We start from the raw sequence: 23295 nt of genomic DNA, 5'->3' as shown, positions 1-23295 counted from the left end.
TTCGTCTACTGTTTAATTATAATATACTTGTATTTATTTGAAGATATTTGCTTCAAATTTGTAGTTTTCGTATTTTGCAGAGTTTCGGAAGAAATGTGAACGAAAATTAAAATTAATTACCTCGCTATTGTATAAGTCGGTAATTAAATTCCTCGTTTCTGATCGTCCGGCGACATCACTTGTCTCGTACTGAAACGACGATAAGTGAAAAGAAAATGGCGTTGCGCTTAAATGTCAAAACAAAATGCTAACCTAGAAATGGTGACGGTCGCGCTCCATATTTGACATTTATTATTAAGGCGTTACAATGTTTATCGTCACTAAGGAAATCGACAGCGAGAATATTGGCAAATTATGTCGTACATGCTTGAGGGAAGATGGGGACAAAATGGTTTGTCTATTCGTGGGACCTGCCGGCTCCTCTCTTGCTGCCAAATTACGGTCTTTGTCCTGCCTAGAAGTAATAAATACCTTCATCGAGTTTATTCTACCCTTTACGCGATTATCACGCCTATTTTCACACTCGTGGTATGCGTATTCAATCAGGTTTGGCAAGGCGACGGTCTCCCGGAGAAAATGTGTGATCGCTGCGTAACCAGAGCGGAGTCTGCTCTATTGTACAGGGAGCAATGTCGCGCGGCGGATAGAGCATTGAGGCAAGCCGCTTTGAAGGTACCGAGGTCGAGATTTTCTAACGTAGATGTTTGCACCGAGACTTTGCATGCGTCGGGTGGAGTAATAAGGGTCGATTTCGTAGGTTTCTGGTTTAACGTCGTACGCCACAGTTTCCGGATGCAAACTGTATCAGCAGAACCAAGCTTTCGTGCCAGTTCAGAGTTCGCACAAAACTGCGAAGTGCATGGAATGCGGGGCTGTGTTCACCAGCTACCAGGAGCTCTGCGCTCACAGCAGGCTGCATCTGCCCTTCATTCAGGACAACATACCTATGCAGCACATGCACATAGTTGAATCTCAGAACCCCTATCTAAACTTCAATTTCAGTCACCTGAGCTCCAATTTAGCCAGCGATGGCGTTCAGAACGCGCAGATGTCCCCTCTGATCAGATCGAACATGATGCAAATGATTCCAGCGAACGGGGAGAACTCTAGCCGCGCTGCTTGCGCTTTGCATTGCTCCCTGTGCAATCATACCTTCACTAACAGGACCCAGCTGATGAGCCACAATATCGCCCATAGCACGGAAAACGTAGAGATATCTTGCGACAATGAGAACATAGATATCTGCGACAATTCCAACCAAGTGCCCCAGAACTTGAGCTACGAGCGGTCCATCAACTCCGTCGAGAACTCCATTCAGAATTTGTCTTACCAGAGGCCCACGACGGCCGACAACAACGAGATACAGAATCTCAGTTTCCCCGAGAATATAGATCTAGAGGAGGTCCAAAGCAGCAGTCCTCAGCGCGTACAGAATGCATTCGCGAAGGACATTGCGCGTACGGAGGACAGAGGAGAGGATATCGACAGGTACCCCTTGTGTCCCCCCGATCTCAATTACAAGCCCGAGATCGAAGAAAGCCCAGCGGACGTCCAATCGAAAAAGTACAAATGCGAGGTATGCCCCAAGCTGTTCTCCCAGAAATCCAAATTAATGGCCCACCAGCTGTCCCACTCTGGCCAACAACCGTTCAAGTGCCAGACCTGCGACAAAGCTTACTCCTCGAAGAGCAAACTGAACGCCCACATGCGACTGCACACGAAAACCAACGTGCACCAGTGCAAGATGTGCGACAAGGTGTTCGCCTATCCGTCCTACCTGCGAGACCACTTGAAGAGCCACAAGCAGGGCTCCGACAATGCCAGCAACGAGAAGAGCTTCGAATGCGTCACCTGCAAGAAGAGGTTCCGCCTTCTGAAGAACCTGAAGGCCCACGAGAGGCTGCACACTGGGAAAGGGCTGCTGCACTGCGAGATCTGCGACAAGAGATTCAGCCAGGCCTACAACTTGGAGGTCCACCTGCGGACGCATAAGGCCACCAGGTCGCACAAGTGCGAGTACTGCAGCAAGTGCTTCGTCCAGAAGGGCAACCTCGTGGAGCACCTGAGGATCCACACGAAGGTGAAGCCATTCGAGTGCAAGATATGCGGGAAGCGGTTCTCACAGTCGAGCCACCTGAAGAACCACGAGGCCTCGCACGCGTCTCTCAGACAGCACCAGTGTCGACTGTGCGGGAAGAGGTTCAAGCTGGCGAATCATTTGAAGAGACACCTGACACTGCACACCGGCGCCAAAGCGTACAAGTGCAACCAGTGCAACCAGCTGTTCTCCCAGGCGTTCAGCTTGACCAGGCACTTGAAGAGGCACGAGTCGCAGCTATAGGTACATCGATTTTATATTTAGCGGTAAAAAATACATCTGTACATAATTTTGTATGCTGCATTCTGTCGTTTCTCTTGTGTAAAATGTTGTTGCTAATGTTTCAGTGTTTCTTTGGAGTCGCTAATACTTCATTTGTAGTTCTTCAGGACGGTCGTTATAATGTTCAGTCCCTCCCTAAGTTGCTCCTCCGTGATCGTCAGCGGCGGGGATATCCTCAATATTTGGCCGTGAGCCGGTCTGGTTAGCAGGCCAGCTTCCTTCAGCTTTAAGCAGACGTTCCAGCCTTCAGCGAAGTCTGAAACACAGGGGAATTAGATTCTTCCCTGACACCGTTCCAAATTGCTTTTCTACAAGCAATTCTTTAAATACCTTTATTAATAACCAGTCCAGCCAGCAAACCACGACCTCTAAATTCCGTCGCTATATCCTTCGGCAGCTTCTGCAGCTCCTGCCGTACGATCTCCCCGAGCTTCCTCGCATTCTCCGCCAGATTTTCCTCCTCCAAGATCTTCACCGCCTCCAAGGCAACCCTATTCCCAAGAGGACTTCCTCCAAAGGTGCTACCATGCGAGCCAGTCTCCAGGCACAGCATTATCTATAAAGTCAATCGGTCCCCAGTCGAAACCTGCCCCATTCCATAATTCATACCACACAATTTGCAAACCTGGTCGTCGGCCAGGATCCCAGAAACCGGGTACAGTCCTCCGGACAGCGCCTTCCCCAGAATCAGAATATCTGGCCTCTGGTTCTCGTAGTCCACTGCCAATCGTTTCCCCGTTCTGCACAAGCCGGTCTGCACCTCGTCGGCGACCCACAGCACGTTGTACTTGGTGCACAGATCTCGCACACCTTTCAAGTAGCCATCCTACGAAAACAAGGTCCAGGTTCCTGGGAATCCTCTACCTTTTCCGTCACTATGCGCAGACTTACCTTAGGCACTACGACTCCAGCTTCTCCCTGAATCGGCTCCACCATGAAGGCACAGACCGTCGGGTCCTCCTTGAACTTCTGCTCCAACGCGTTGAGATCGTTATAGGGCACCTTGTCGAACCGTGGCACGTAGGGCCCGAAATCCGTGAAGCAATTGGGATCAGTGGAGGCGGACAGCGCGGCAATTGAGCGTCCGCAGAAGTTGTTCCTCGCGAACACCACGGTCGCCTGCTCTTTCGGCAGCTTCTTCACCCTGTAGCCCCAGCGTCTGGCTACTTTGATGGCGGTGTCTCCAGCCTCCACGCCTGGAACAACGTAGAGACACAAATTCGATGAGAAATAGCTCGGTGGCTGGCATTCTGGTGTTGTCCCTTGCTCCTACCAGTGTTCATGGGCAGGAACCTGTCCCATCCCAGGAGCTTCGTCAGGTACTCCCCCAGTTCGCCGTGTGGTTCCGAGTAGAAGGCCCTCGACGTGTGAGTGAGCTTGCCAGCTTGCTCCCTCATCACTCTGACCAGGCGGGGATGGCAATGGCCCTGATTCACGGTCGAGAAACCGGCCAGGAAGTCTAGGTAACGCTTCCCATCGACGTCCCACAAATGGACACCCTCGCCTCTGGTCAACACCACTGGAAGAGGCTTGAAGTGCTTGCCACCGAAGCTCTCGTCCCGCTCGATTAGCTCCTGCGAGCTTAGAAACCGCATGAAACCCAGCTCCTTGGTCGTGCCGAGGATTCTTGACCTTATTGGCTGCATTGTTGATTATTTACTACCCGTAGCTGCCGAGAAGAATGAAGACCGAGATTGCCTGCACCTCTGCCAACGCAAAAAGCAAACTGTCCGCGAATTCGCAAATGATCCTCCCATTTATATCGACGCGAGCGAGAGTAGGGAGGGTATTACTTATTTGCACGGAATGTTTTTGTATACAGTTGATACGCCCAGCGAGGATTTCGAATAAATTCCTCGGGATGCAACTGAACAAGTCCGTATCTGATAATGAGAGGTATCGAGGGGCGCCGTTCATCGCGGCGCCAACGTGCCAAGGCAAACGAAAAACAGCAAACAATGCGTTAATCCTGGAGAACGAGTCGAGGAAGGTGTGAAAATTTGCTCTCTGTTTTAGGTACGTAGAGCGTCTGTCGTGCCTGTAGGCCAAATCGATGGATCGGCGAGTAATTCGGCGATCGTTGGGGATTTATGACAATGATAACACTGCGAATAATGAGACAAAGAGCGGATTACGGAGCTGGTGATCGAGAGGATTACGCGACAAAAAAACATGGTTGAGCTGTTATCGTTTATCGACCGTTCTCTCCACGGTCTTACCATTGATGCCCGATAACGCGACTGAACGAGTACGGGCATACCAATGCCTGCCAAGGCAAATTGATTCTTGATTGGACGTTCAAACGTTTGTCAAAGGCGCGATATTATTGCGCTCGAGGCAATGCCTGCCGTTCGAGATAAACATCGATCGAGGAATACGAAATAGGACCCCGTATCGCGTTAAGCTATTAATAACCAGCTTAGCGACCGATGAGCCAATTTTTATGCCTCCGTGGCGTCGAGATGATAAGCGCCTCAATTCCTCTCCGTCTCGTTCGCTGAAACGTGCTTCCACGGTTCTCCGACACCCACCTTTCGCGAGACGATGATCCGCGATCAGGATTCGCTGAGTAATTGGCTAACAACGTTGGTTTATCGAAAACGAATTTATTTACATGATTCTCGGAGAGTTACAAGAAAAATACCGCGAGGATGGAGACGCCTATCGACCCTTTATCGTCCGATGAAAAGAGATCCTCGAACTCTTCGCTAATTAATTAGCGTGCTGAGTAATTGTTTTGGCAATGATGTCGACGCACTCGCGGATCTGCGGCTCGGTGATGACCAACGGCGGAGCCAATCTGATGATGTGCCCGTGGGTTGGCTTCGCGAGCAAGCCTGCTTCCTTCATCTTCAGACAGATATTCATCGCGTCGAACTTCTCGTTGATGACGATGGCGTTGAGCAGTCCCTTCCCTCTGACCAGAGTGACGATGTCCTTCGGAAGCTTCCCCAATTCTTCTCGGAGAAGGCGACCCAGCTTGTCCGCGTTCTCCGCCAGTTTCTCCTCCTCGAGGACTCGAAGCGCTTCCAGGGCGATCCTGCAGCCCAGAGGATTGCCGCCGTAGGTGGAGCCGTGCTCCCCTGGCTTTATGGTGAGCATGACGGGGTCGTTGGCGAGAACGCCGGAGACGGGATAGAAACCACCGGAAAGGGCTTTGCCCAGCACCAGAATGTCCGGTTTCACGTTCTCGTGATCTACTGCCAAACGCTTGCCTGTCCTCGCCAAGCCGGTCTGCACCTCGTCCGCTATCCAGAGGACGTTGTGCTTGGAGCACAGATCTCTGACTCCTTGCAGGTACCCGTCCTTTGAAAGTTTCAAGAGTTAGTCATACTGGGATAGCCAGAATCGAGTGCGTGTACAGTTGGGAGGATATCATAGTTGAAGAAGAATCTACACCCCACCAAATGGTGCACCCAGAGGAGGGGCCGAGGGGTCCCAGCAAAAACAAAAAAGAAAACTGGATTCTATTCTTTAACTAAATTTTTATAATCACCTAATGAATCTTATTGAATTTGCATTAGAACTTCAACTCTGTTCCCCGAAGAGTACATAAATCCTGTACTCCACCGCATCTGTATCGCTATCTATGTTACTTGGGGATTCCCCTGAGTGTACTGTAATATTACGAGACGCAAGGTACTCGAGACTCAACTTGAGGTGAAGTTACTCTTCATTTCATATCAAGTCTCTGAGATTACAGTTCGTGCTGGTACGTATGAGTGTAATGGAGCATTCGAATGATATTTAAAAGCTTACCTTTGGCACCACCACTCCAGCCTCGCCCTGTATAGGTTCCACCATGAAAGCACAGACAGTAGGGTCAGCAAGAGCCTTCTGAAGCGCCTTGAGGTCGTCGTAGGGAATGACCTCGAAGCCAGGCATGAAGGGACCAAAACCGCTGTAGCTGCTTGGATCCGTGCTCGAGGACACAGCGCTCATCGTCCTCCCCCAGAAGTTACCCTCCGCGAACACGATCTTCGCCTGATTCTTCGCAATACCCTTGCAATCGTAACCCCATCTGCGCGCCAGCTTGCACGCGGTCTCGCCACCCTCCACGCCAGTGTTCATTGGCAGCCATTTGTCGTACCTGATGAACAATCCCTCGCCTTATTAATCCGAATTGGCTTTGCTATTGTTTCAGGAAACGTACCCGAAAAGCTTGGTGACGTACTCCTCGAACTCCCCCAACGCGTCGGAGTAAAAGGCCCTGGAGGTCAAGGTCAGGACCTTAGCCTGCTCGATGAGAGCTTTGTAGATCCTCGGGTGACAGTGGCCTTGGTTGACGGCGGAATAAGCGCTGAGGAAGTCGAAGTACCGCTTCCCCTCGATGTCCCACATGAAAACGCCCTCCGCTTTGCACAGGGCCACCGGGAGGGGGTGGTAGTTGTGCGCGCCGTATTTCGACTCCCGCTCGAAAACATCCTGCGACGCGAGCGTCCGACGATTCCTCTCGACCTACGATCATAGTGTGCTTCTGCGCTACAGTCTCGGCCACGGAGAGCCGCTCGACTAGCTTTACTCCTGTTGCTTTATTACCTGGCCGAACAGGTTCAGCAGTTTCCCCCTGGAAACTCCTCCCGTTTTTCTCAGCATGCTTCTGGCTAGAGGCTCCATTATTCTGGGCCAAATCTCTTAAGCAAATCTGTAGCAATCACAACGCAAAGCCACAATGAGTTAATCAGGCGCTCTGTAAATTTCGCGCTAATTAATCGCGATGGTTGATTGCCCCCTTTCGCGTAATTGGACCAGTGGCCGCGAATCCAAGGGGCCGCAGCATTATCTGTGATCGCTCGGCGAGATGGTTTCAGCTCGCGAGCTGCACACCTCTAGCGCTTAAGACCGAACGGTGGAAAAAACAATAAGTATTATCAGACGGGGGTATTAATGTTTGTCGCGCGAAACATTATCGCGACTGCATCGTTATCACTATAGCAAAACAACGCGCCTCGACTATTCGCCTCGAAATACGTCTCGCCGTGTGAATTAAGTTTATTGGACGTGGGCTTACCTCCTGGAAGCTGATGATCGCTGGTATTAGCTGGCCCTGGTCGAATGGTCCCCTGCTGGCCTCGCTTTCGCCGCGTCCGGTCGAGCGTCGTGGGCAGGAGTCACCCTGCGTCTGCCGTGCGGAAAGAGCCTGGCACAATTGGGCGGGATGCAGAGTACTACTGAATGTTCCTCCGCGTGGCTAGTTTTGTCGCGTGCCTTCTTCCGTTCCTCCTCGATACGTGCGGACACGTCACGCGCTCTTCCTATCGGAGATAAGGAACGTGATATAATTTCACAGCCTATCGGTAACGAAAGTGACTACTTCCCTATCCGAGGCCGAAATGTTTGGCTGTTTGCAGTCGAGTGTAAACACGATAAGCTGGCGCTCTCCTCTCCACTGATTAGGGACGTCGCTACGTCACCTGGTCGTCGATCATTCTGATATTGGGCGGTTGCGAGTTAGTTGGATCGCTGAGGTAATTTTGGTTGTTGTAAATTGTTAATGTGAATTCTGGGGTGTAGAGAATGGTAATTAAGGTAGACGGACCTGGGGATCCGTGTGCGTGCTTTTATCAATAGCATCGGGAATGATAAGCGGTGGCCGTGGCTTATCGGTGATGCCTGACGTATCAGTCCAAAGTGCAACGCAAGTCGCATCCCCTCGTTTGTTGTAATAAAGATGAAAGCGGAATCCTTTTTGTTATACATAGGCGCAGTGCTGGAATAACCAATAAGCGCGTGCTTGGGGCACCGTAGAAATTTTCTGAATTTTAAAACCTAACTTTTAATTCGGACAAATCTTAATAAATATAAATCATTCTTTAACAAGGTCCTTAACATAGTTATAAAAAATAAAAGGTATTACAATGTTCAAACAATAATTGTTTCCGCGAAGGGCAGATTTAAATGCCGGCGTTGGGATGACTCGTCGGAAGAATGACGGGTGATTCAAATTAGCCTCTCCAGCGGACGACACACGTTTATTTCGTCACTCGATACACTTACTGACGGTCGATAACGCACAATACAGTAGCGACGTACACCACAATTAACACCGACAGGACGAAGACGATACAAATGTCGTAGGCGCGTGGGCGCGAAGCGACTAACGGGTCGCGAGTGGATAATTTCACGTAAAACAGCACGTAGCGCAAATGGGAGCAAAACTAGACTTTTCGATAATCAACAAGGTGTTGTCACAACGGTGCTGTTCTCAGAACTAACGGTTGCCGAGCGAGCGTCCCGCGAAGATTATTAGCGGTTAAAAAAGTTACAAAGGTACCGCGGCCGACTCATCAGCTGTTGTGATGAGTCAGCGGCCACCGGTTTGAATCGCGCGGCGCGGTTCGAGAATAACATTATCTTCTTGCTTTATGCTCTCGCTCGATCAAAAGTTAAGCTTTTCTGCCTCCGGATACGATGGACATATTTTTGTTAGGGAGCAGAACTTGGCATACTTAAACTTGATATCATCCATGCTCTTCTCTATATCTACCGCCTCATTGTTACATCTAGGAAAATTGTGAATGTCTCGCAAAAGTCCCTTCGCAACGTCGACAGCTTTCCCTGAATTAGCCTCGCTTCCGCTTAAGTACCGCTCCAAGATGCCACAGTAATATCCCACCTGTGCGCTTAATATGCTAGCTCTGTGATACCCGAGATGATACCCATTTACTAATCGTTTTCTGCCTGTTTCGTACCCTTCCTCGTATCCTAAATTCTGAGCGTTCTCTTCAGCAAATAATAAATTCTCGAACTCCTTATTCACATCGGTATCCTCCTTTTCAGACATAATTGGTGTGTCTGGAACTTCGTAAAAATAATCAGAATAGCAGTGGGAAAGAATATGTATTCATTCACTATTTTTATAAAATATACCTGCAACATATTCAGATATCTTAATAAGAAGTAATCTTCCGTTTACTTTCTTCCCTACTGCTTTTTAATAAAACCTTTCGCGACACATAACCCAACTTCACCACACGGGTTGAATTTATTTAGGTTATGGTCGAAGGTAAAGATCGTACGCTAGCAAACATTGCTCCGCCATATTGAAAGTCACGCGGAGGCACGCTTGCCAATCGTTGAAGTCACTCTCTATTTCGTGTTGTAATAATAAGCATTTTCAATTAAGGTTATAAGCAGCCAGGGGATCCAGAGGAACAGAGAATATTTATTCGCCGTTTCATTAACGAATACTCGTTCCTAGGCGAAGAATCTCTGAACCCGCGGGGAGGGCATTTCTAGACCCGCGCGGAAAAGTGCATTCGCAGGAATATGGTATAGTTTCGACCAACTTCAGAGGCGTGTCATGTTTGCGATAAACGCGGCGTTCTTTCCTGTAGCGTACCCGACAGTTTTTTAAGTGAATATTCGGTAAAAGATGCTCGCGTTAGCACCAAAAAAGGACGGCGGACCAAATGCGAAATTCTTCGAGTCCCCGGAGATTCTCACACAGCTCGATGGAATTAAACAGTGGCTGCTGAAAAACTGTAAAAAGGTACATCCGAAGACCCGGCGTCGAAACCTCTACGTTTCGCTCGCTCATAACTCGCGCACTGTATCGAGAGCTTTTAATGGTTTCATTTGTTCAATTGGGTTTTTAATGATTCTACCACTGTCCCAGTTCTTTCGCGCGAACTCTACTCTCGATTTGATAGAACCACCAGAACGCATATCCAGCTCAGGCTGCATAAGCTCCATCACTTGCATATGTCTTCATTCTGTTTATATGCTTGCCTATGTGTCTGTACATTGATTCAATTATAATTTCGCCACATTGTCGTGTTACTATGATAAGAGCTTTTGCGACTTTACAATTTCGTAAGGACGTGTTGTAAATAAATACATGCGACAGTCAGTCAAAACAGTTCCATTTAAGCATTTAAAGCATTGTTTTCTCGTTACATGTTACAGTATGTACAAACGGACCCTCCGACTAATAAAAGTTTAGCCACTTTGGTAGTGCAATTACTGCAATTCCAAGAAGATAATTTAGGAAAGAATGTTACGAAACCACCGATGACAAGGCTTCCAGTATGTATTCAGCGATTGGTGTGGTTAAATATTTCTAGCTCTAATGCCACTTTACGGAGTTAATGTTTCATGAAATTTTCAGATGAAATGTTTCTTAGACTTTAAACCAGGTGGTGGTTTATGTCAGATTCTTGCTGCGGCGTATCGTTTTAAACAGGAGCAAGGATGGCGCAGATTCGACTTTCCAGTTGGGAAGGTAAGTGGCGAGAGTTGGGTTGGATTGTGTGGACAGTTTAATATACAAGCTACTGTTCTTTCAGTCAGGGTCTCGCATGGATCGAACGGTGGAAATGTTAATGGCAGCAGAGCGAGCCTTAGTTCAGAACAGGTGCCTGATCATACCGAGTATATACGTAAGGGCCGAATTAGACAAACCGACGGCTGCGAAAGTGAAAGAAGCGATTCGCCGGCATCAGGCCACTATCGCCGAGAACGAAGCAGACGCCACGCACATAATTTACCCTCCGGTGGATCCCATGGAGGAAGAATACGCGCGACCTTGCATGAGGCGCGACAGATCCGTTCTTCTTCACTGGTACTATTTCCCAGATAGTTATGATTCTTGGACTACATTAGACCTTCCTTGGGATTTTCCAGAAGGTACATTTAGCACTACGAACATGAAGTCTGTGTACAAAGTGTCGGCCACGTGGGCGTTAGACTTAGATCAGTACAACGAGTGGATGAACGAGGAGGACTACGAGATAGACGAGAGTGGTCAGAAAAAGATACACAAGTACAGGCTCTCGGTGGAAGACCTGATGGCTCAACCATCCCATCCCCCGCCATCGGCGAAGAAACCGAAACGAAAGCGGTCTCCTAGTCCACCCCCGAAGCTGGGCAAACGTAAAAGCGCAAGAGCCCCGTCGGGTGTGCAAAGTGCTTCCTCGACTTCGTCGCTGACAACCCCGAAGAAGTCGCGCGGCGGCGGGGAGGAGGAAGACGATCTCACGCAAGGAATGGAGGACCCGCCAGCGGAACCTCGGATCGTGGAGGTGGTTGCTACGCCTGCGAATCCACCGGTTACAGGTCAAGGGAACGCTCCGGTGAGCGGTACCACTTTGACTACGACAGGAAGTAAAAAGCAAGATAACGAACTTCAGCCACTTAAGTCGGGTAATATGGCGGACTTGGATGAACCGATGGAAGTGGACAAGGGAAGCTCTCAAGGCACGCAGGACAGAGAGGAGCGGGACGCGAGCAAAGAAAGAGGAGAAGGCACCAAAGGGGACGAACCAGAGGATAATGTGACGGAACAAACGCATCACATCGTCGTGCCTAGTTACTCTGCCTGGTTCGATTACAATTCGATCCACACCATCGAGAAGAGGGCTTTGTCGGAGTTCTTCAACGGCAAGAATAAGTCGAAGACGCCCGAGATCTACCTGGCGTATAGGAATTTCATGATCGACACCTACAGATTGAATCCCACGGAATATATTACGTCCACTGCTTGCAGGCGCAATTTGGCGGGCGATGTTTGCGCGATCATGCGTGTGCACGCGTTTCTGGAACAGTGGGGACTTATTAATTACCAAGTGGATGCTGAATCAAGGCCAACGCCGATGGGGCCGCCTCCAACGTCACATTTCCATGTATTGTCGGACACCCCGTCTGGTTTAGCTCCCGTCAATCCAAACCCTCCGAAGACGCCACAACCGACGGCTGCGAAGACTTTGCTCGATCTGGAAAAGAAGTCGAACGTGACAAGCGGAATGGGCACGGAGGAGAAGGCTTCACCTGGGGCGATGGCGAACTTTGGATTGAAGATCGATCAGTATTCGAGGAAACCGGCGGTTCTGAAGAACAAACAAGCTGCTGGCGCTACTCGCGATTGGACAGAGCAAGAGACACTGCTGCTGCTAGAAGGATTGGAGTTGCACAAGGATGACTGGAATAAAGTTTGCGAGCACGTCGGCTCGAGGACGCAGGACGAATGTATCTTGCACTTCCTGCGACTCCCAATAGAGGATCCGTATTTGGAGGAGGGTGGACCGGAAGGTTTAGGTCCGCTGGCTTATCAACCGATACCCTTCTCCAAAGCTGGCAATCCTGTTATGAGCACGGTCGCGTTTCTGGCATCGGTTGTCGATCCCAGAGTCGCGGCAAGTGCCGCTAAAGCTGCCATGGAGGAGTTCGCAGCTATCAAGGATCAAGTACCAGCTGCTTTACTGGATCAACACTTGAGAAACGTTCAAGCTAGCGCTAATTCAGATGGTAAGTCTTGGTTTTTTTCTGCATATGCGAGAGATGCGCTGTAATTTTCTCTTACCATTCCCCTGTTCTTGTAGGCAAGTTTGATCCAGCTGCAGGATTAGCACAATCAGGCATAGCGGGCACAGGACCGCCCGAACCTCCAGACGATACCACAGCAGCGCCCTCGACAACTGGTAGCGTCGCGACGCCAGCAGCTACTTCTCCGCATTCAGCCACGCCAACCCCTATTGAAACGAAGAAAGAGGAGCCAGAGAAACCTAAAGAGGCTGAAGTGGATCAAACTCAGTTGGATATCACGAAGAAGGAGGATGAAATGAAGGAGACTGAGGAAGATACTAAGGCTAATATAGATGCTGAAGCTATGGAAGCGAAGGAAAAGAAGGACAAGGTACACATGTGTTTTATGTCCTTGAGCATTCCTGTGATTATTAATGGTTATTAATCTTTAACACCTATGCTTCTTTCGTTCTTCCCAATTAGGTGGTCCGCGATGCTCAGCTTCAGTCTGCAGCTGCCGCCGCGTTAGCCGCAGCCGCTGTCAAGGCGAAACACTTGGCAGCCGTGGAGGAACGTAAAATCAAGTCTCTGGTAGCGCTGCTGGTTGAAACGCAGATGAAAAAACTGGAGATTAAATTACGCCACTTCGAGGAATTAGAGACAACGATGGAGCGGGAACGCGAGGGTCTCGAGTACCAGAGGCAGCAGCTGATCACCGAGAGGCAGCAGTTTCATCTAGAACAATTGAAAGCCGCAGAATTCCGAGCGAGGCAACAAGCGCACCAGCGCCTAGCCCAGGAACAGCAGCAACAGCAACAGAATCAGCATCCGCCGTGGCAGCCGAGCGCGCAGCAACAACAACAACAGCAACCACCTAGCCCACAAGCTCAGCCACAACAACCACCGTCGCATACGCCCCCGCAACAGGCATAACTCTGTCGTGAGTTACCTTTAAGTTATAGCTATCGATCGCAATAGCGCGGTGTGGCGCTGTCGCAATGAGGAGAGAGAGTCATGAGCGTAGAATGAGAAGAACTATAAATTAAATTTTTAATATTGAATATATTATTTCTGCAGTACAGAGGTTTTCTGCGTTTACTCGTTCTCGTTTCGATGCGATTGGACGATTATGACGCGACGCTACTAAACAGAACTCGTACGAAAATACTTGCGGGAGAGTGGGATGTTATCGTTTGCAGCGCGCGCCGCGTACTCCTTGAGCCCCTCGGTTAGGAGCCTACGATTGCTCGATCGTGTACATTCTCGTATGCATAAGTTTTAGACAGAGTTACCGTGTTAACCGTAAGAAAAGTAGCCTGGTCGTACGTAAAAGTCTACAGAGCGTGATTGTGCACGAGTTCCAAGACCAAGTCAGTCATGAGCCGCGCGCACTCCGCTCCTCCGCGCGGCGGTGCTCGCGTGCTTTGCTTCTCCTCGCTTGTCTCCGGGCCTTCGTACAAGTCCGGGGCTTCCTCGCTTGTCTCCGGGCCTTCGTACAAGTCCGGGGCCTCCTCGCTCTCGCACGTGCTAATTGGCAAGATGTCCAACGCGAGACCCACCCCGAATCGTCCGCAGCGTCGCATTTCCTCGTTCAATCTGTACATTAACCGGGAGAGAATGAGGGGACGAAGGTAACAACGATCAATGGCGGCTCTGCCGCCCTCGGAAGCTTTGTATCCCGTTGTGCTTTCATTTCCTTTCTATTTCTTGACTATCCGCACGGGGCGAATTACAGCGTATTACTTACAGCTCCCACATAACAGACGGATCTTTCGGCGGCTCTTCCGGATTGAGCGCGTGCAATGAAGACATCAGATGGAAATGATAATGCTGGAGAAGCTGCGTCATGTGAACTCGTCTAATTTCCCCGGTCGTGCAGCAGTACAGCAAGTTCGCGAGGTCGAGGGCGAGCGAACCAACCCGGCATAGTTGAAAGTCTATTAAATAGACGACCTGAGGAAAGAGTGGTGTCGTAACGGAATTTAAGGTCTGACGTTTGTTTCGAATCTTACTTGCCCCCGATTGGCAGAGAAAAACAGGAAATATTTTTGCACTACAGTCGCCTCGTTTTCCTCTGAGATCAAGGAACCTTCTTGTATTCCCGCGTTGAACAGAGATCACAGAGTTCCCATCCCCGACTACTTCGTTCGCGAAGGATATAATTTATTTACGCGACAAGGTAAATGTTCTTCTTTGAGAGTCGGATAACGGTAGGATGTAGTTGGATTTATATAATTCTTTTTGTTCTTTTTACGAATGACTACACGAAGTGCAAGAATCTTTGCTCCGGTATTAAAATGGTACTTTCCTGATAAAGCTATTGATAAAAGAGACGAGAGAGTCGTAATATAAGAATCTTATAAATTTATATAATAAAATTGTACTAAAAAGAATCTCTCGGTTGAATACTTTGTCTCGATTCCTAGTACAATTCGGTCAGTTTTGTGTTTTGACCAGGTTCAGTTACCATTTAGTTTTATAGAAATTTTGATATGCAATTCTTTGCTGGACTGATTTGGTGAAATAAATATTTACTATGGTACTTGCCTCTTCGTTTGGTTCAGCGTCATCTTTGAACAGGATATTGTTGGTCCAGCAGTCGCCGTGGCAGAAAACAGTGAGAGGCCCTCGCGCGGATGCCAGCTCGCACATGGTGCGGAAGAACACCTCGTCGTCGAGGAACGCTCGCAGTTTCTCCATTATCTCCACCCTCTTATGCTCCATGTGCGTAGGAAGACCGTCCGACACCATTCGAATCGCATTCTTGGCAGCAACCTGATAGTACTGGCGATACCAATCCTTGTTCTCCGGTCGGAAGAGCGTCTCCTCTATACCTTGCTCCGCGTCTGGATCTGCCAGCCTCGCAAACTCCCCCGGCCTTCGAAACACCCATTATTTATACGTGTACGACAAGTACGTGCTATCTCAGATACGAGAAGATTGAGGGATAAAGGAAAATGGGGGAAGATAGCGCGATGATGCCAAAGAGTTAAGAAGAGAAAGAGGATATCGATATTGGTACAACTTGCCTAGTATCCCTGAAGGTCAAGCTAAGCGCATGGAAGCCGGCCAAGGCTTTCAACACTGGCTTCAAGTGGTCAAGCTCCAGTCCTTTCCTTCGATCTGCCATTTTAAAGCCCCTTTGTCTCAGATCCTCCATGGCAATGAGATCAAACTGCGCCGCGTATATCTTGGCCACTCCGTCAAATACCTTTTTCCCATTCGCTTGCAGCTTGTTCAGAGCTGGCCACACGCACGTATAGAATGCCACCTCGTTTCGAAAGAGGAGCTCGCTTTTGAACGCCTCCCGATTCTCCCTCGACTGAGGCAGAACTTTGTAAATAATCGCGCGCTCGCAATTCATCCATTCGCCGTCCGCTGTTTGCTTTCGCCCTTTTGCTCGGATACGGTACAGCATCGACGTGTAGTTGTCACCTCTGCCCGAGCCCGGCTCTTCTTCCAAGTCGGTGATCACCACGTCGGGCTCATCTCGCGTTATCAATTCGCGCACAGAATCCAACGTAAGGTGCGTGTGCCCTTTCTCGTCCATCGCTACGGCGACGGTGTCGTGCAATTCCTCTGGAATCGGCCGAGAAAACTTGGATAGACAGGGCCGTGCGTCGTTTAAGAATCTCGCATCAATAGGTATCGCAGCATTCCAGTCTTTAAAGTGGACGAGTGAGTTACGATGTTAAACTATGCAATGCAGGAAATAAGTACTTGAGTGACGGGGGATAGTACCTCCCACTGTCGTGCAACTTAATTTGTTAATCGTATGTACCCTAGCTGGAGGGACAAGGACACCAATATATATCAATCACGCGTGTAATTTTATATTCTTTGAATGCCAAACCGATTGAAATCCTTTTACGTGCGATGGAAAATTTTTATTAGAAACCGATATCGATTTTCTGCGATCTCGCGTAGCTTAACGTAAAACGGGCAAAACAGACGTACACGGTTAAGTAATGTTGGAAACATTTATTTATTATATAGAATTATTTTTCAGTCGACGCCGACGAGGTTATCATTTCTAATACTTCAACGCCCACTAATTCGCTTAATTTACTGCGATATGCAGGGCTGAGGTGCTCGATGTTGTGCAGCGTCCTCGCCATCTCAACGATATGTTCGAATCCTGAATTTATACAGTACTCGAGAACGATCTGAAAGGAAGCACGAAACAGACACTTTTCTATTATAAGCTCGAGAGAGAAAGGGAAGAACAAAAGGTGAGAATAATACGCACGAAAGCTTCCGCGATGCACTGCTTGGACATGCAACTTTCGAACAGCTCGTCCACTTGTAGCTTGTCCATGTTCGGCATAAACATGCTGGGATGATTGACCGTTTCCATCAACACTTCCCTCGCCTCTTCCACGCGATCACTGCGTAATAAAAGTAGCGCTATGACGCCTGTCGTGCTACTGTGAAACGGGCTGCACTCCTTCTCCCTTGCTTTCTGCAATCACAGATTATTTGTTTCCTAAACTCCTCGTCTGTCTATTACCATATTATTCGAATAAGATAGATACGCGATTTAACCTTTATGAAATCCCAAATACTCGCGGCCGCATCCGCGAATAATGTTATCAAGGGTGATTCAGGTGGTAAAACGATTTTTCGCATCATGTCCAATACGTCGAAACTCAACGAGGAGTTCATGAAACCGAAGTTCACCAAATCTGACCAGAATCTTGGTAGATAGTCTACTACAACCTCCGGTGGATACGATTTTAAAATGAGTACAATCTCTTTCATCAGGTTTAACTCCGGGATATATATCGACGGGGTAACCTTTCGGTAAAATTCGAAGAAATCTTGGATCGTGCTGTTTGTTAATACCAGCATCGTGTATGAATAGTAATAGCCGTTTTCCTGTCGCGTGGAAAGTACAGTGTTAAGGAAATAGACACCGAGATGGGTAACTTCGTATAAAGATGACGACGTACCATCGCTACTTTCGTTATAAATTGATAGTGATCACCGGAAAGAAGGATATCGTTTATCTTGTGACCGGCTGCTAAATCAGAATAACATTTCGAAGCTGCGTCCATGGCTGCTATAAAAAATTTCCCGTCCATTGGATCTTGCATAGTGAAGCTTTCCTTCGCAGCTGCGTCTAATATATCCATGAAGGAATTATACGACGATTCGCCTGCGGACAATACGCAAGTTGCGCGTGAAAAGTAAAGATACGAAGGATACGAAGAAAGTGCAATTACCTCTACGAGAGAATACGCGAATGGCGTGATAATACGAGGCTAGTGAAAATTTTATATTCAGCCTTTTGAATTCTACGAACAAATGTTTCACCAGATTCTCAGCATCATTCCGCGATGATATTGACGCGGCTACCTTAAGGGCAGCGTTCAATGTTCTAACATTTGGACGAATCCCTTCCTTGTCCATTGACACGAGAATAGAATATAATATATCCTTCCTTTTCAAGTTATTTTCTTCATAATGGTCTGGAATCAGGCCTATTACGTAATTGTAAGTAGTAACGTTCAATGGTATATTTTCTTTCTTGCATTGCTCGTATAGTATCCATGCTTCCTCTGGCTGAAAGTGAAAATTTGCAATGCGTTATAGCGTCGGGAGTTCAATCTACAACTAAATCACAATTACTGTACTTTTAACCATTTCGCGTAGGCACATATCATTGCATTGTGAGCTCCAGCTACCGCCGCAGAACCTTGATTCATCAGAGACTTGTATAGCTTATCAATCTCTGAGTTGTGCCTAAAATGCATTACTGTTAAAAGTAGCCAGTCGTAAGTTTATTGATTCCGCTACTCACAACCACATCTTCTTATCTTTGTGTCTACAGAACCACTGTTCGTGCGGGAACTGTTTCGATAAATTTGGCTCCCCATTGTGAAAGCACAATAACTCGAGAAGCGCTTGTTTCGTTTCATTGGAGACATCATCTTCTATCAGCTTGTAGATCTCGATAGCTTCGGACGTGTTACATCGCTGTATAGCGCTCCAAAGAAGTTCTTCCGATACCTGACTTTTATCCGTGTAGTCTATCAATGGCTGGAACTCCTGTAAGCCGCAAAAGTGAAGATTACAGTTGCATTAGGTATTCAATTCCGATTCCACTCGTAATAAACAAAACGCATACTCTGATCTTTGGGTCGGAGAGGTCTTTTGGGAACAAATCCTTGTGTTCCTTGTGGACCCACATTGCTGTTTTCTTGCCAGATTCATAGGACAGCGCGTATAAACGACACTCTGTCTTCCTCAATGGCATCAAGAACGGATCATCGTGGTACTTATATTTGGTCCTCAATGGATCTCTTGGTACTGTACAATCGAGAGCCTGTAAGACAGCGAAAGAAGCATTACAAGTAGCTTCGTTGAACTAATTTATAGCTCTCGGGTAAAGCCAATGTTTCGTTTACATGCAAAATGTCTGTAGGTCCCCGCTCTATCCTAGGTGGTATTTGAATCTTACTGCTTGGTGCTGCTGAGGACTGCGATCTCTTTAACCGGCACCATGTATTCCTGCTGAAAAGTTTATTAACGTCAGTAATAATGAGTGCCGTTTATTGCGGGTTCGATGTAAACTTCAGAGTCCTCTTTAATCGGAGTAAGTTGAGTGAATTAAGTCATTGTTTAAGAGAAGTGCATACAGTACTAACCTATACGAAATACGCTTGAAGTGATTCATTGTAGATGCTCGTCTAGTATCGCTTATAAAACAACGTAAATCGTAATTTGAAATGTGGTTTTAACCCCACGTGGTTAAAACACGACTGCACAGTGCCGCTTCATGTAATTCTGTTTCTCTTTCCCTCGCCCGAGGCGTGTTGCATAGGAAGGAATCTACGTGTGGAGCTTACAGTCGGCCTAAACGCTTTTGTCGTTTCTACTGGAACATCTGTTCGGTTGCCTACCTGCAGGCTTTGTTTTTTTTTTCTTCTTCTTACTGTAAGTATAAAGAATGATAGTTTCTTGAGGATGTTAAGAACAAATTTGATACCGCAGAACCTTGGACTGGATATTTCTCCATTCTTTCATTCGAACTGTGGCTGTCTTCAATAAAAGATTTTGGTTCTTTGAAGTGGCATCGTGCTCGCGTGTCCCATATTTCTGAGTAGGGATGATCGAGGAAACGCGAAATCAAGATAACGTCGGCAATTGTAATTAGGTTACAAAGTGACGTTTGATAACTTCTGAAGTACTAATTCGTATTTTTTACAGCCAAATAGTTCTGAATTGCTGTTTAACAAGGGGATAAATGGCGTTGGATACTTGTGAGTATTAAACGATTCAAGGCGCAGATTTTTTAAAGGAAATGGCAGAAGAAAGAAAGATTCGGCGATTCACTTTCCCGCTGTTGCACAGTGGAGACACGAGGGGAAAGGAGCGAGTCGATCGGTTATAAAAATAATGGTCGCAATAACCGACCCCTCCTTAGAAAAACTGCTTGAACGCATCAATTCTCGCCCGGTTTTATAATCGAAGGATTCTTTTGCATCGGCCTCTGTGGCGCATAGAGGCAGAGGTTCATGAATATGGCAGCTGCGCAGACGTATCTACAAGATAGAGATTCATTTCTTTCAGCGCATTTATTGTTTAGCATATGAATGGTACACGCACAGGCACGGGCGCACGGACGGACGCGCGCGCGCGCGCGCGCGAAATGTACCCTTTGGCATATTATACAAAGAATTGAATAAAGTTTATAAGGAAGCCAAAACCAGTCCGCGAAGAGAAGCGAGCAGTCCTCTCCGCGCGCCGTGAGAATGCGCGCTCGCGCAAACCTCTCTGCAACGTGGTGTGCTCCTCAGCGTGCCTGTGTTCTCGCGCGCGTACACATTGAACGGTGCGCGCGTAGGGAAGAAGCCAGGTGTTTTATTTCAAACCGTGGGACTCTTAAAGGGGGATGCTTGCACCACGTTGTACCACGCGTCTTCTACCTGAGGAATATGAATGAAAAACAGGATTCATGTTCCACACGGGAACCACCGGGGCCCCACTACTTTTATTGTGTTTTCTTATTCGATCGAACGTAACGTAACCCCTCGGTTCCTTCTTCTTCCCTGCTTCCTTTCACCGGATTTTCCCTTTTTTTTCTTCTTCTGTTTCCGTGCGATGGAAAAGAATTCAATAGTATTTAGATGGGACCCCGGGCGACAATGCGCGCATTACACGGCTCGTGTTTCCTCGACGGCCGAAGAAAGGAATCCCCAAATTCCTGTACATAGTCCGAGCCTCGTTTCGTCGTTTCAATAAGGAGATTCTATGGAAAAGTGGGGGGAAGAAAATCTGTGCCGCTTTTCCTATGAAGCTCTCCTTTACCCCCGATCTATCGCAGATCGCTTATCGATATATATATATATATATATACATATACATATATATATATATGTATGTGTGTGTGTGTGTGTATATATATATATATATATATAAGCTGTACGTCCTAAGGAAGCATGTTTCCTTCCTCTTTCGAATTTAACAATCTCGACTGCACTGCTTTGTGTTTCAATATCTTCTTTGTATTCAATCAGACTTTTTTTACTATCGAACGGTCCCCTACTTTTGAAAAGATTCGACAGAAAAAACCAGTAGACTATACGAGGCATTGAGAGCAAAAATGGACCAACTCACGTTGAAAAAAATATTTTTTTTCTATTTTATACGATTAGTACATTATTGCTACTAACTCAATTTCGCAAAAAAAATATACACAGCGTGTGACACGCACCTATCATTCTCCCTTTGTAGTTTATCAATGCGAAGGATTTCTTGTAGCGTTGAAAGAGCGCAATTTACCATTTGTCGCGACATTACGTATCTTAGGGGTTGTTGTATTAAAAGTACACGGAATTTGTTTTTTCTCCTTTATTTCGTAAAACAAAACTTACAAAGTACATCGTAGTATTCTAATCTTATTCGAGAAGTTTGTATACAATTACGCTCGCCACGTGTGACGTTGTTGCGCTAACGAAAAGCGTGTACATTTCTTCGGTTTAATCAGATTCTATACAGAATTAATAATACGTGGGGAGGGTATTTCGGTGCGGTACCGGAAACATGGCTGATGATACGTCGAACAGATCCAGCAGGCCGGGACGAGTGCAATTTGATCTAATCTTACGACAAATAATGCCCACATCCCAACCTGCCGGGATCCTCGATAAATTTGCCGAAAATAATGGTTCCCGAGAGCCGCCGTCGCCGCCCCCCTCCTCCTCCCCGCTCGTCTCCCTTGTTTCCGATCGTCGGTTTCCTTCTGCTTTCTCGTCGGTGGCATACAATGCATTCCGATAGGCCGGGACAAGTGCAATATTGGGAAATTACACAGTCACGGAACATTGTCACAAATCTCGGCCTATCTTCGATGCAAGTCTTTCTCCCCGATGAACGTTGGCCAAGGTCGAGTGAGATTTCCCTTGCAAAAGAAAAGCAGCGATGAATCAGGCAGCGTTTCAAAACGTACATATTTCGTTTGGGGACCTGTTGCATGCGCGTGTTAGGGAATTGAATTGGAAATGTGGCGTTACTTGAGATATCGATCGCCCAGTCGAACACCATTGGCGCGTAACTAGGCACCGTCCGCCGAAAAACCAACGCTGTGTCGTAAATGCGTATTTCCGCACCAGGTCTCTCCGACTCGGCCTTCGGATCGTTAGTTTCCGAATCAGAGAGCTCGGTTCGCTTCGAGCCAGAAATTACAGCCTCGGGTTATCGCGAACCGTGGGCGAGCGAAGAAAAGGCATAAAAGAGACCGTTAACAGGGTCGGTCTATCGTGCGAAAAAACCCTACGTCACTAACGGAAAAAAAAAAGAAAAAAAAAAGAAACTCGAAGGTCCAATATCGTGTGCTAACGTTGCTCTTCGTACACGAGGCTTCCGAGTCCACGTATCCTTTTTCGAATCCCGGTTTCGTGCACGAGGTCCTTCGAGAAAATACAATGAAAGCCGCGCGTTGCGTAATTCAACGTCAAACACTGCTCGGAACAACCGACCGACGCGTTCGTGTTGCCGAAAGAGAAGAGGAGGAGGCAGATAGAAAGAGAAGGGCCGATATATATCTCGTCGAAAATTGGCGCGATTCTGTAACCGTCACGTTACGTACCTACGACGCACATACGATTTCGATAACGGCGATTTTCGTGGGTCTGCTCGGCCGTTGGGACACGACGTCGGGGAGCTGCACACAGATCGCTGTTGTACGTTCCACCGTTGAGTCGCGGCGCGTGCACGCGGATCCACGTTTCGAAGCACGTTACCGGTGTATAGCGTACACCCTAACCCCCAAATCGAAGCGAATGACGTCTTTCGCCGGTTGCCAGTGTATCCTGCGCCTCGCTTTGCCTCCTTTCCGTCTTGCTCTCCCTTTGAATTTGCGTCTCCCCTCGCTCCGTGTCGGCTCGTCTCGCCCGGTCGAAAGAGTGCCGTGGGCGACGCGTGATCGCCGCTGGAATCGCACGAGGAGCCGATCGTTGCTGATCCTTTCTTCTCGTCCCACTGCACAACACTGTCGATGCGATACTGTCACGCGGCGTGTCTTTTAGGAGACGATGACGACGAGGACCACGGGCACGGGCGTGCGTGGCGACAGCGATGGCGACAGCCACGAAGAAGGACGGAGAAAAGCTTCGAAAACCCGTGGCCGTTTTCGATCGGATCGTGCGGTGCTCCTCGGACGGTCGAGC

The 23295-nt window shown here is 47.9% G+C and overlaps 5 protein-coding genes and 1 long non-coding RNA gene across 9 annotated transcripts; 2 read left to right on the top strand and 4 right to left on the bottom strand.

Moving 5' to 3' along the window:
• The first annotated feature begins 134 nt into the window (after positions 1 to 134).
• On the top strand, positions 135 to 2399 carry LOC143374288 (uncharacterized). The gene is made up of 3 exons (XM_076822294.1): positions 135 to 460; positions 547 to 672; positions 758 to 2399. The coding sequence occupies exons 1-3, from the start codon at positions 308 to 310 to the stop codon at positions 2339 to 2341; spliced, it is 1863 nt and encodes a 620-aa protein (XP_076678409.1). The 5' UTR covers positions 135 to 307; the 3' UTR covers positions 2342 to 2399.
• Positions 2339 to 7878, bottom strand: LOC143374290 (ornithine aminotransferase, mitochondrial-like). 2 transcript variants are annotated; one of them, XM_076822298.1, is made up of 10 exons: positions 7392 to 7878; positions 6920 to 7025; positions 6534 to 6838; positions 6140 to 6470; positions 5303 to 5686; positions 3654 to 4020; positions 3272 to 3576; positions 3006 to 3206; positions 2711 to 2936; positions 2339 to 2636 (listed from the first exon to the last, which is right to left on the bottom strand). In XM_076822298.1, the coding sequence occupies exons 2-10, from the start codon at positions 6995 to 6997 to the stop codon at positions 2470 to 2472; spliced, it is 2364 nt and encodes a 787-aa protein (XP_076678413.1). In that variant the 5' UTR covers positions 6998 to 7025; positions 7392 to 7878; the 3' UTR covers positions 2339 to 2469. The 2 variants fall into 2 exon arrangements, with proteins under 2 accessions (XP_076678413.1, XP_076678412.1); XM_076822297.1 differs by lacking the exons at positions 2339 to 2636; positions 2711 to 2936; positions 3006 to 3206; positions 3272 to 3576; positions 3654 to 4020 and having other exon boundaries at positions 4971 to 5686; positions 7392 to 7631; positions 7695 to 7856.
• A 1359-nt stretch (positions 7879 to 9237) lies between these two features.
• Mor (SWI/SNF- related protein mor) lies at positions 9238 to 15164 on the top strand. Its single transcript, XM_076822291.1, has 7 exons — positions 9238 to 9872; positions 10289 to 10408; positions 10491 to 10604; positions 10669 to 12625; positions 12700 to 13013; positions 13106 to 13562; positions 14372 to 15164. The coding sequence occupies exons 1-6, from the start codon at positions 9756 to 9758 to the stop codon at positions 13553 to 13555; spliced, it is 3072 nt and encodes a 1023-aa protein (XP_076678406.1). The 5' UTR covers positions 9238 to 9755; the 3' UTR covers positions 13556 to 13562; positions 14372 to 15164.
• On the bottom strand, positions 13665 to 16454 carry LOC143374289 (uncharacterized). 2 transcript variants are annotated; one of them, XM_076822296.1, is made up of 5 exons: positions 15652 to 16454; positions 15170 to 15500; positions 14370 to 14575; positions 14112 to 14218; positions 13665 to 14072 (listed from the first exon to the last, which is right to left on the bottom strand). In XM_076822296.1, the coding sequence occupies exons 1-5, from the start codon at positions 16170 to 16172 to the stop codon at positions 13957 to 13959; spliced, it is 1281 nt and encodes a 426-aa protein (XP_076678411.1). In that variant the 5' UTR covers positions 16173 to 16454; the 3' UTR covers positions 13665 to 13956. The 2 variants fall into 2 exon arrangements, with proteins under 2 accessions (XP_076678411.1, XP_076678410.1); XM_076822295.1 differs by having other exon boundaries at positions 13665 to 14218.
• A 134-nt stretch (positions 16455 to 16588) lies between these two features.
• On the bottom strand, positions 16589 to 19448 carry LOC143374287 (small ribosomal subunit protein mS39). Of its 2 annotated transcripts, none has more exons than XM_076822293.1 (10): positions 19273 to 19448; positions 19033 to 19135; positions 18753 to 18950; positions 18426 to 18673; positions 18259 to 18367; positions 17848 to 18187; positions 17575 to 17780; positions 17168 to 17500; positions 16872 to 17084; positions 16589 to 16788 (listed from the first exon to the last, which is right to left on the bottom strand). In XM_076822293.1, the coding sequence occupies exons 1-10, from the start codon at positions 19299 to 19301 to the stop codon at positions 16621 to 16623; spliced, it is 1947 nt and encodes a 648-aa protein (XP_076678408.1). In that variant the 5' UTR covers positions 19302 to 19448; the 3' UTR covers positions 16589 to 16620. The 2 variants fall into 2 exon arrangements, with proteins under 2 accessions (XP_076678408.1, XP_076678407.1); XM_076822292.1 differs by having other exon boundaries at positions 19033 to 19138; positions 19273 to 19447.
• Positions 19449 to 22227: 2779 nt separating this feature from the next.
• On the bottom strand, positions 22228 to 23295 carry LOC143374292 (uncharacterized). Its single transcript, XR_013086638.1, has 2 exons — positions 23178 to 23295; positions 22228 to 22944 (listed from the first exon to the last, which is right to left on the bottom strand). It is a non-coding gene; the product is annotated as an uncharacterized LOC143374292 (long non-coding RNA).

This window comes from Andrena cerasifolii, chromosome 10 (assembly GCF_050908995.1).
Source record: "Andrena cerasifolii isolate SP2316 chromosome 10, iyAndCera1_principal, whole genome shotgun sequence".
Taxonomy (NCBI): Eukaryota; Metazoa; Arthropoda; class Insecta; order Hymenoptera; family Andrenidae; genus Andrena; species Andrena cerasifolii.
The sequence above is the reverse complement of the archived record's forward strand: the minus strand, read 5'-3'. Positions and strand labels throughout refer to the sequence as shown.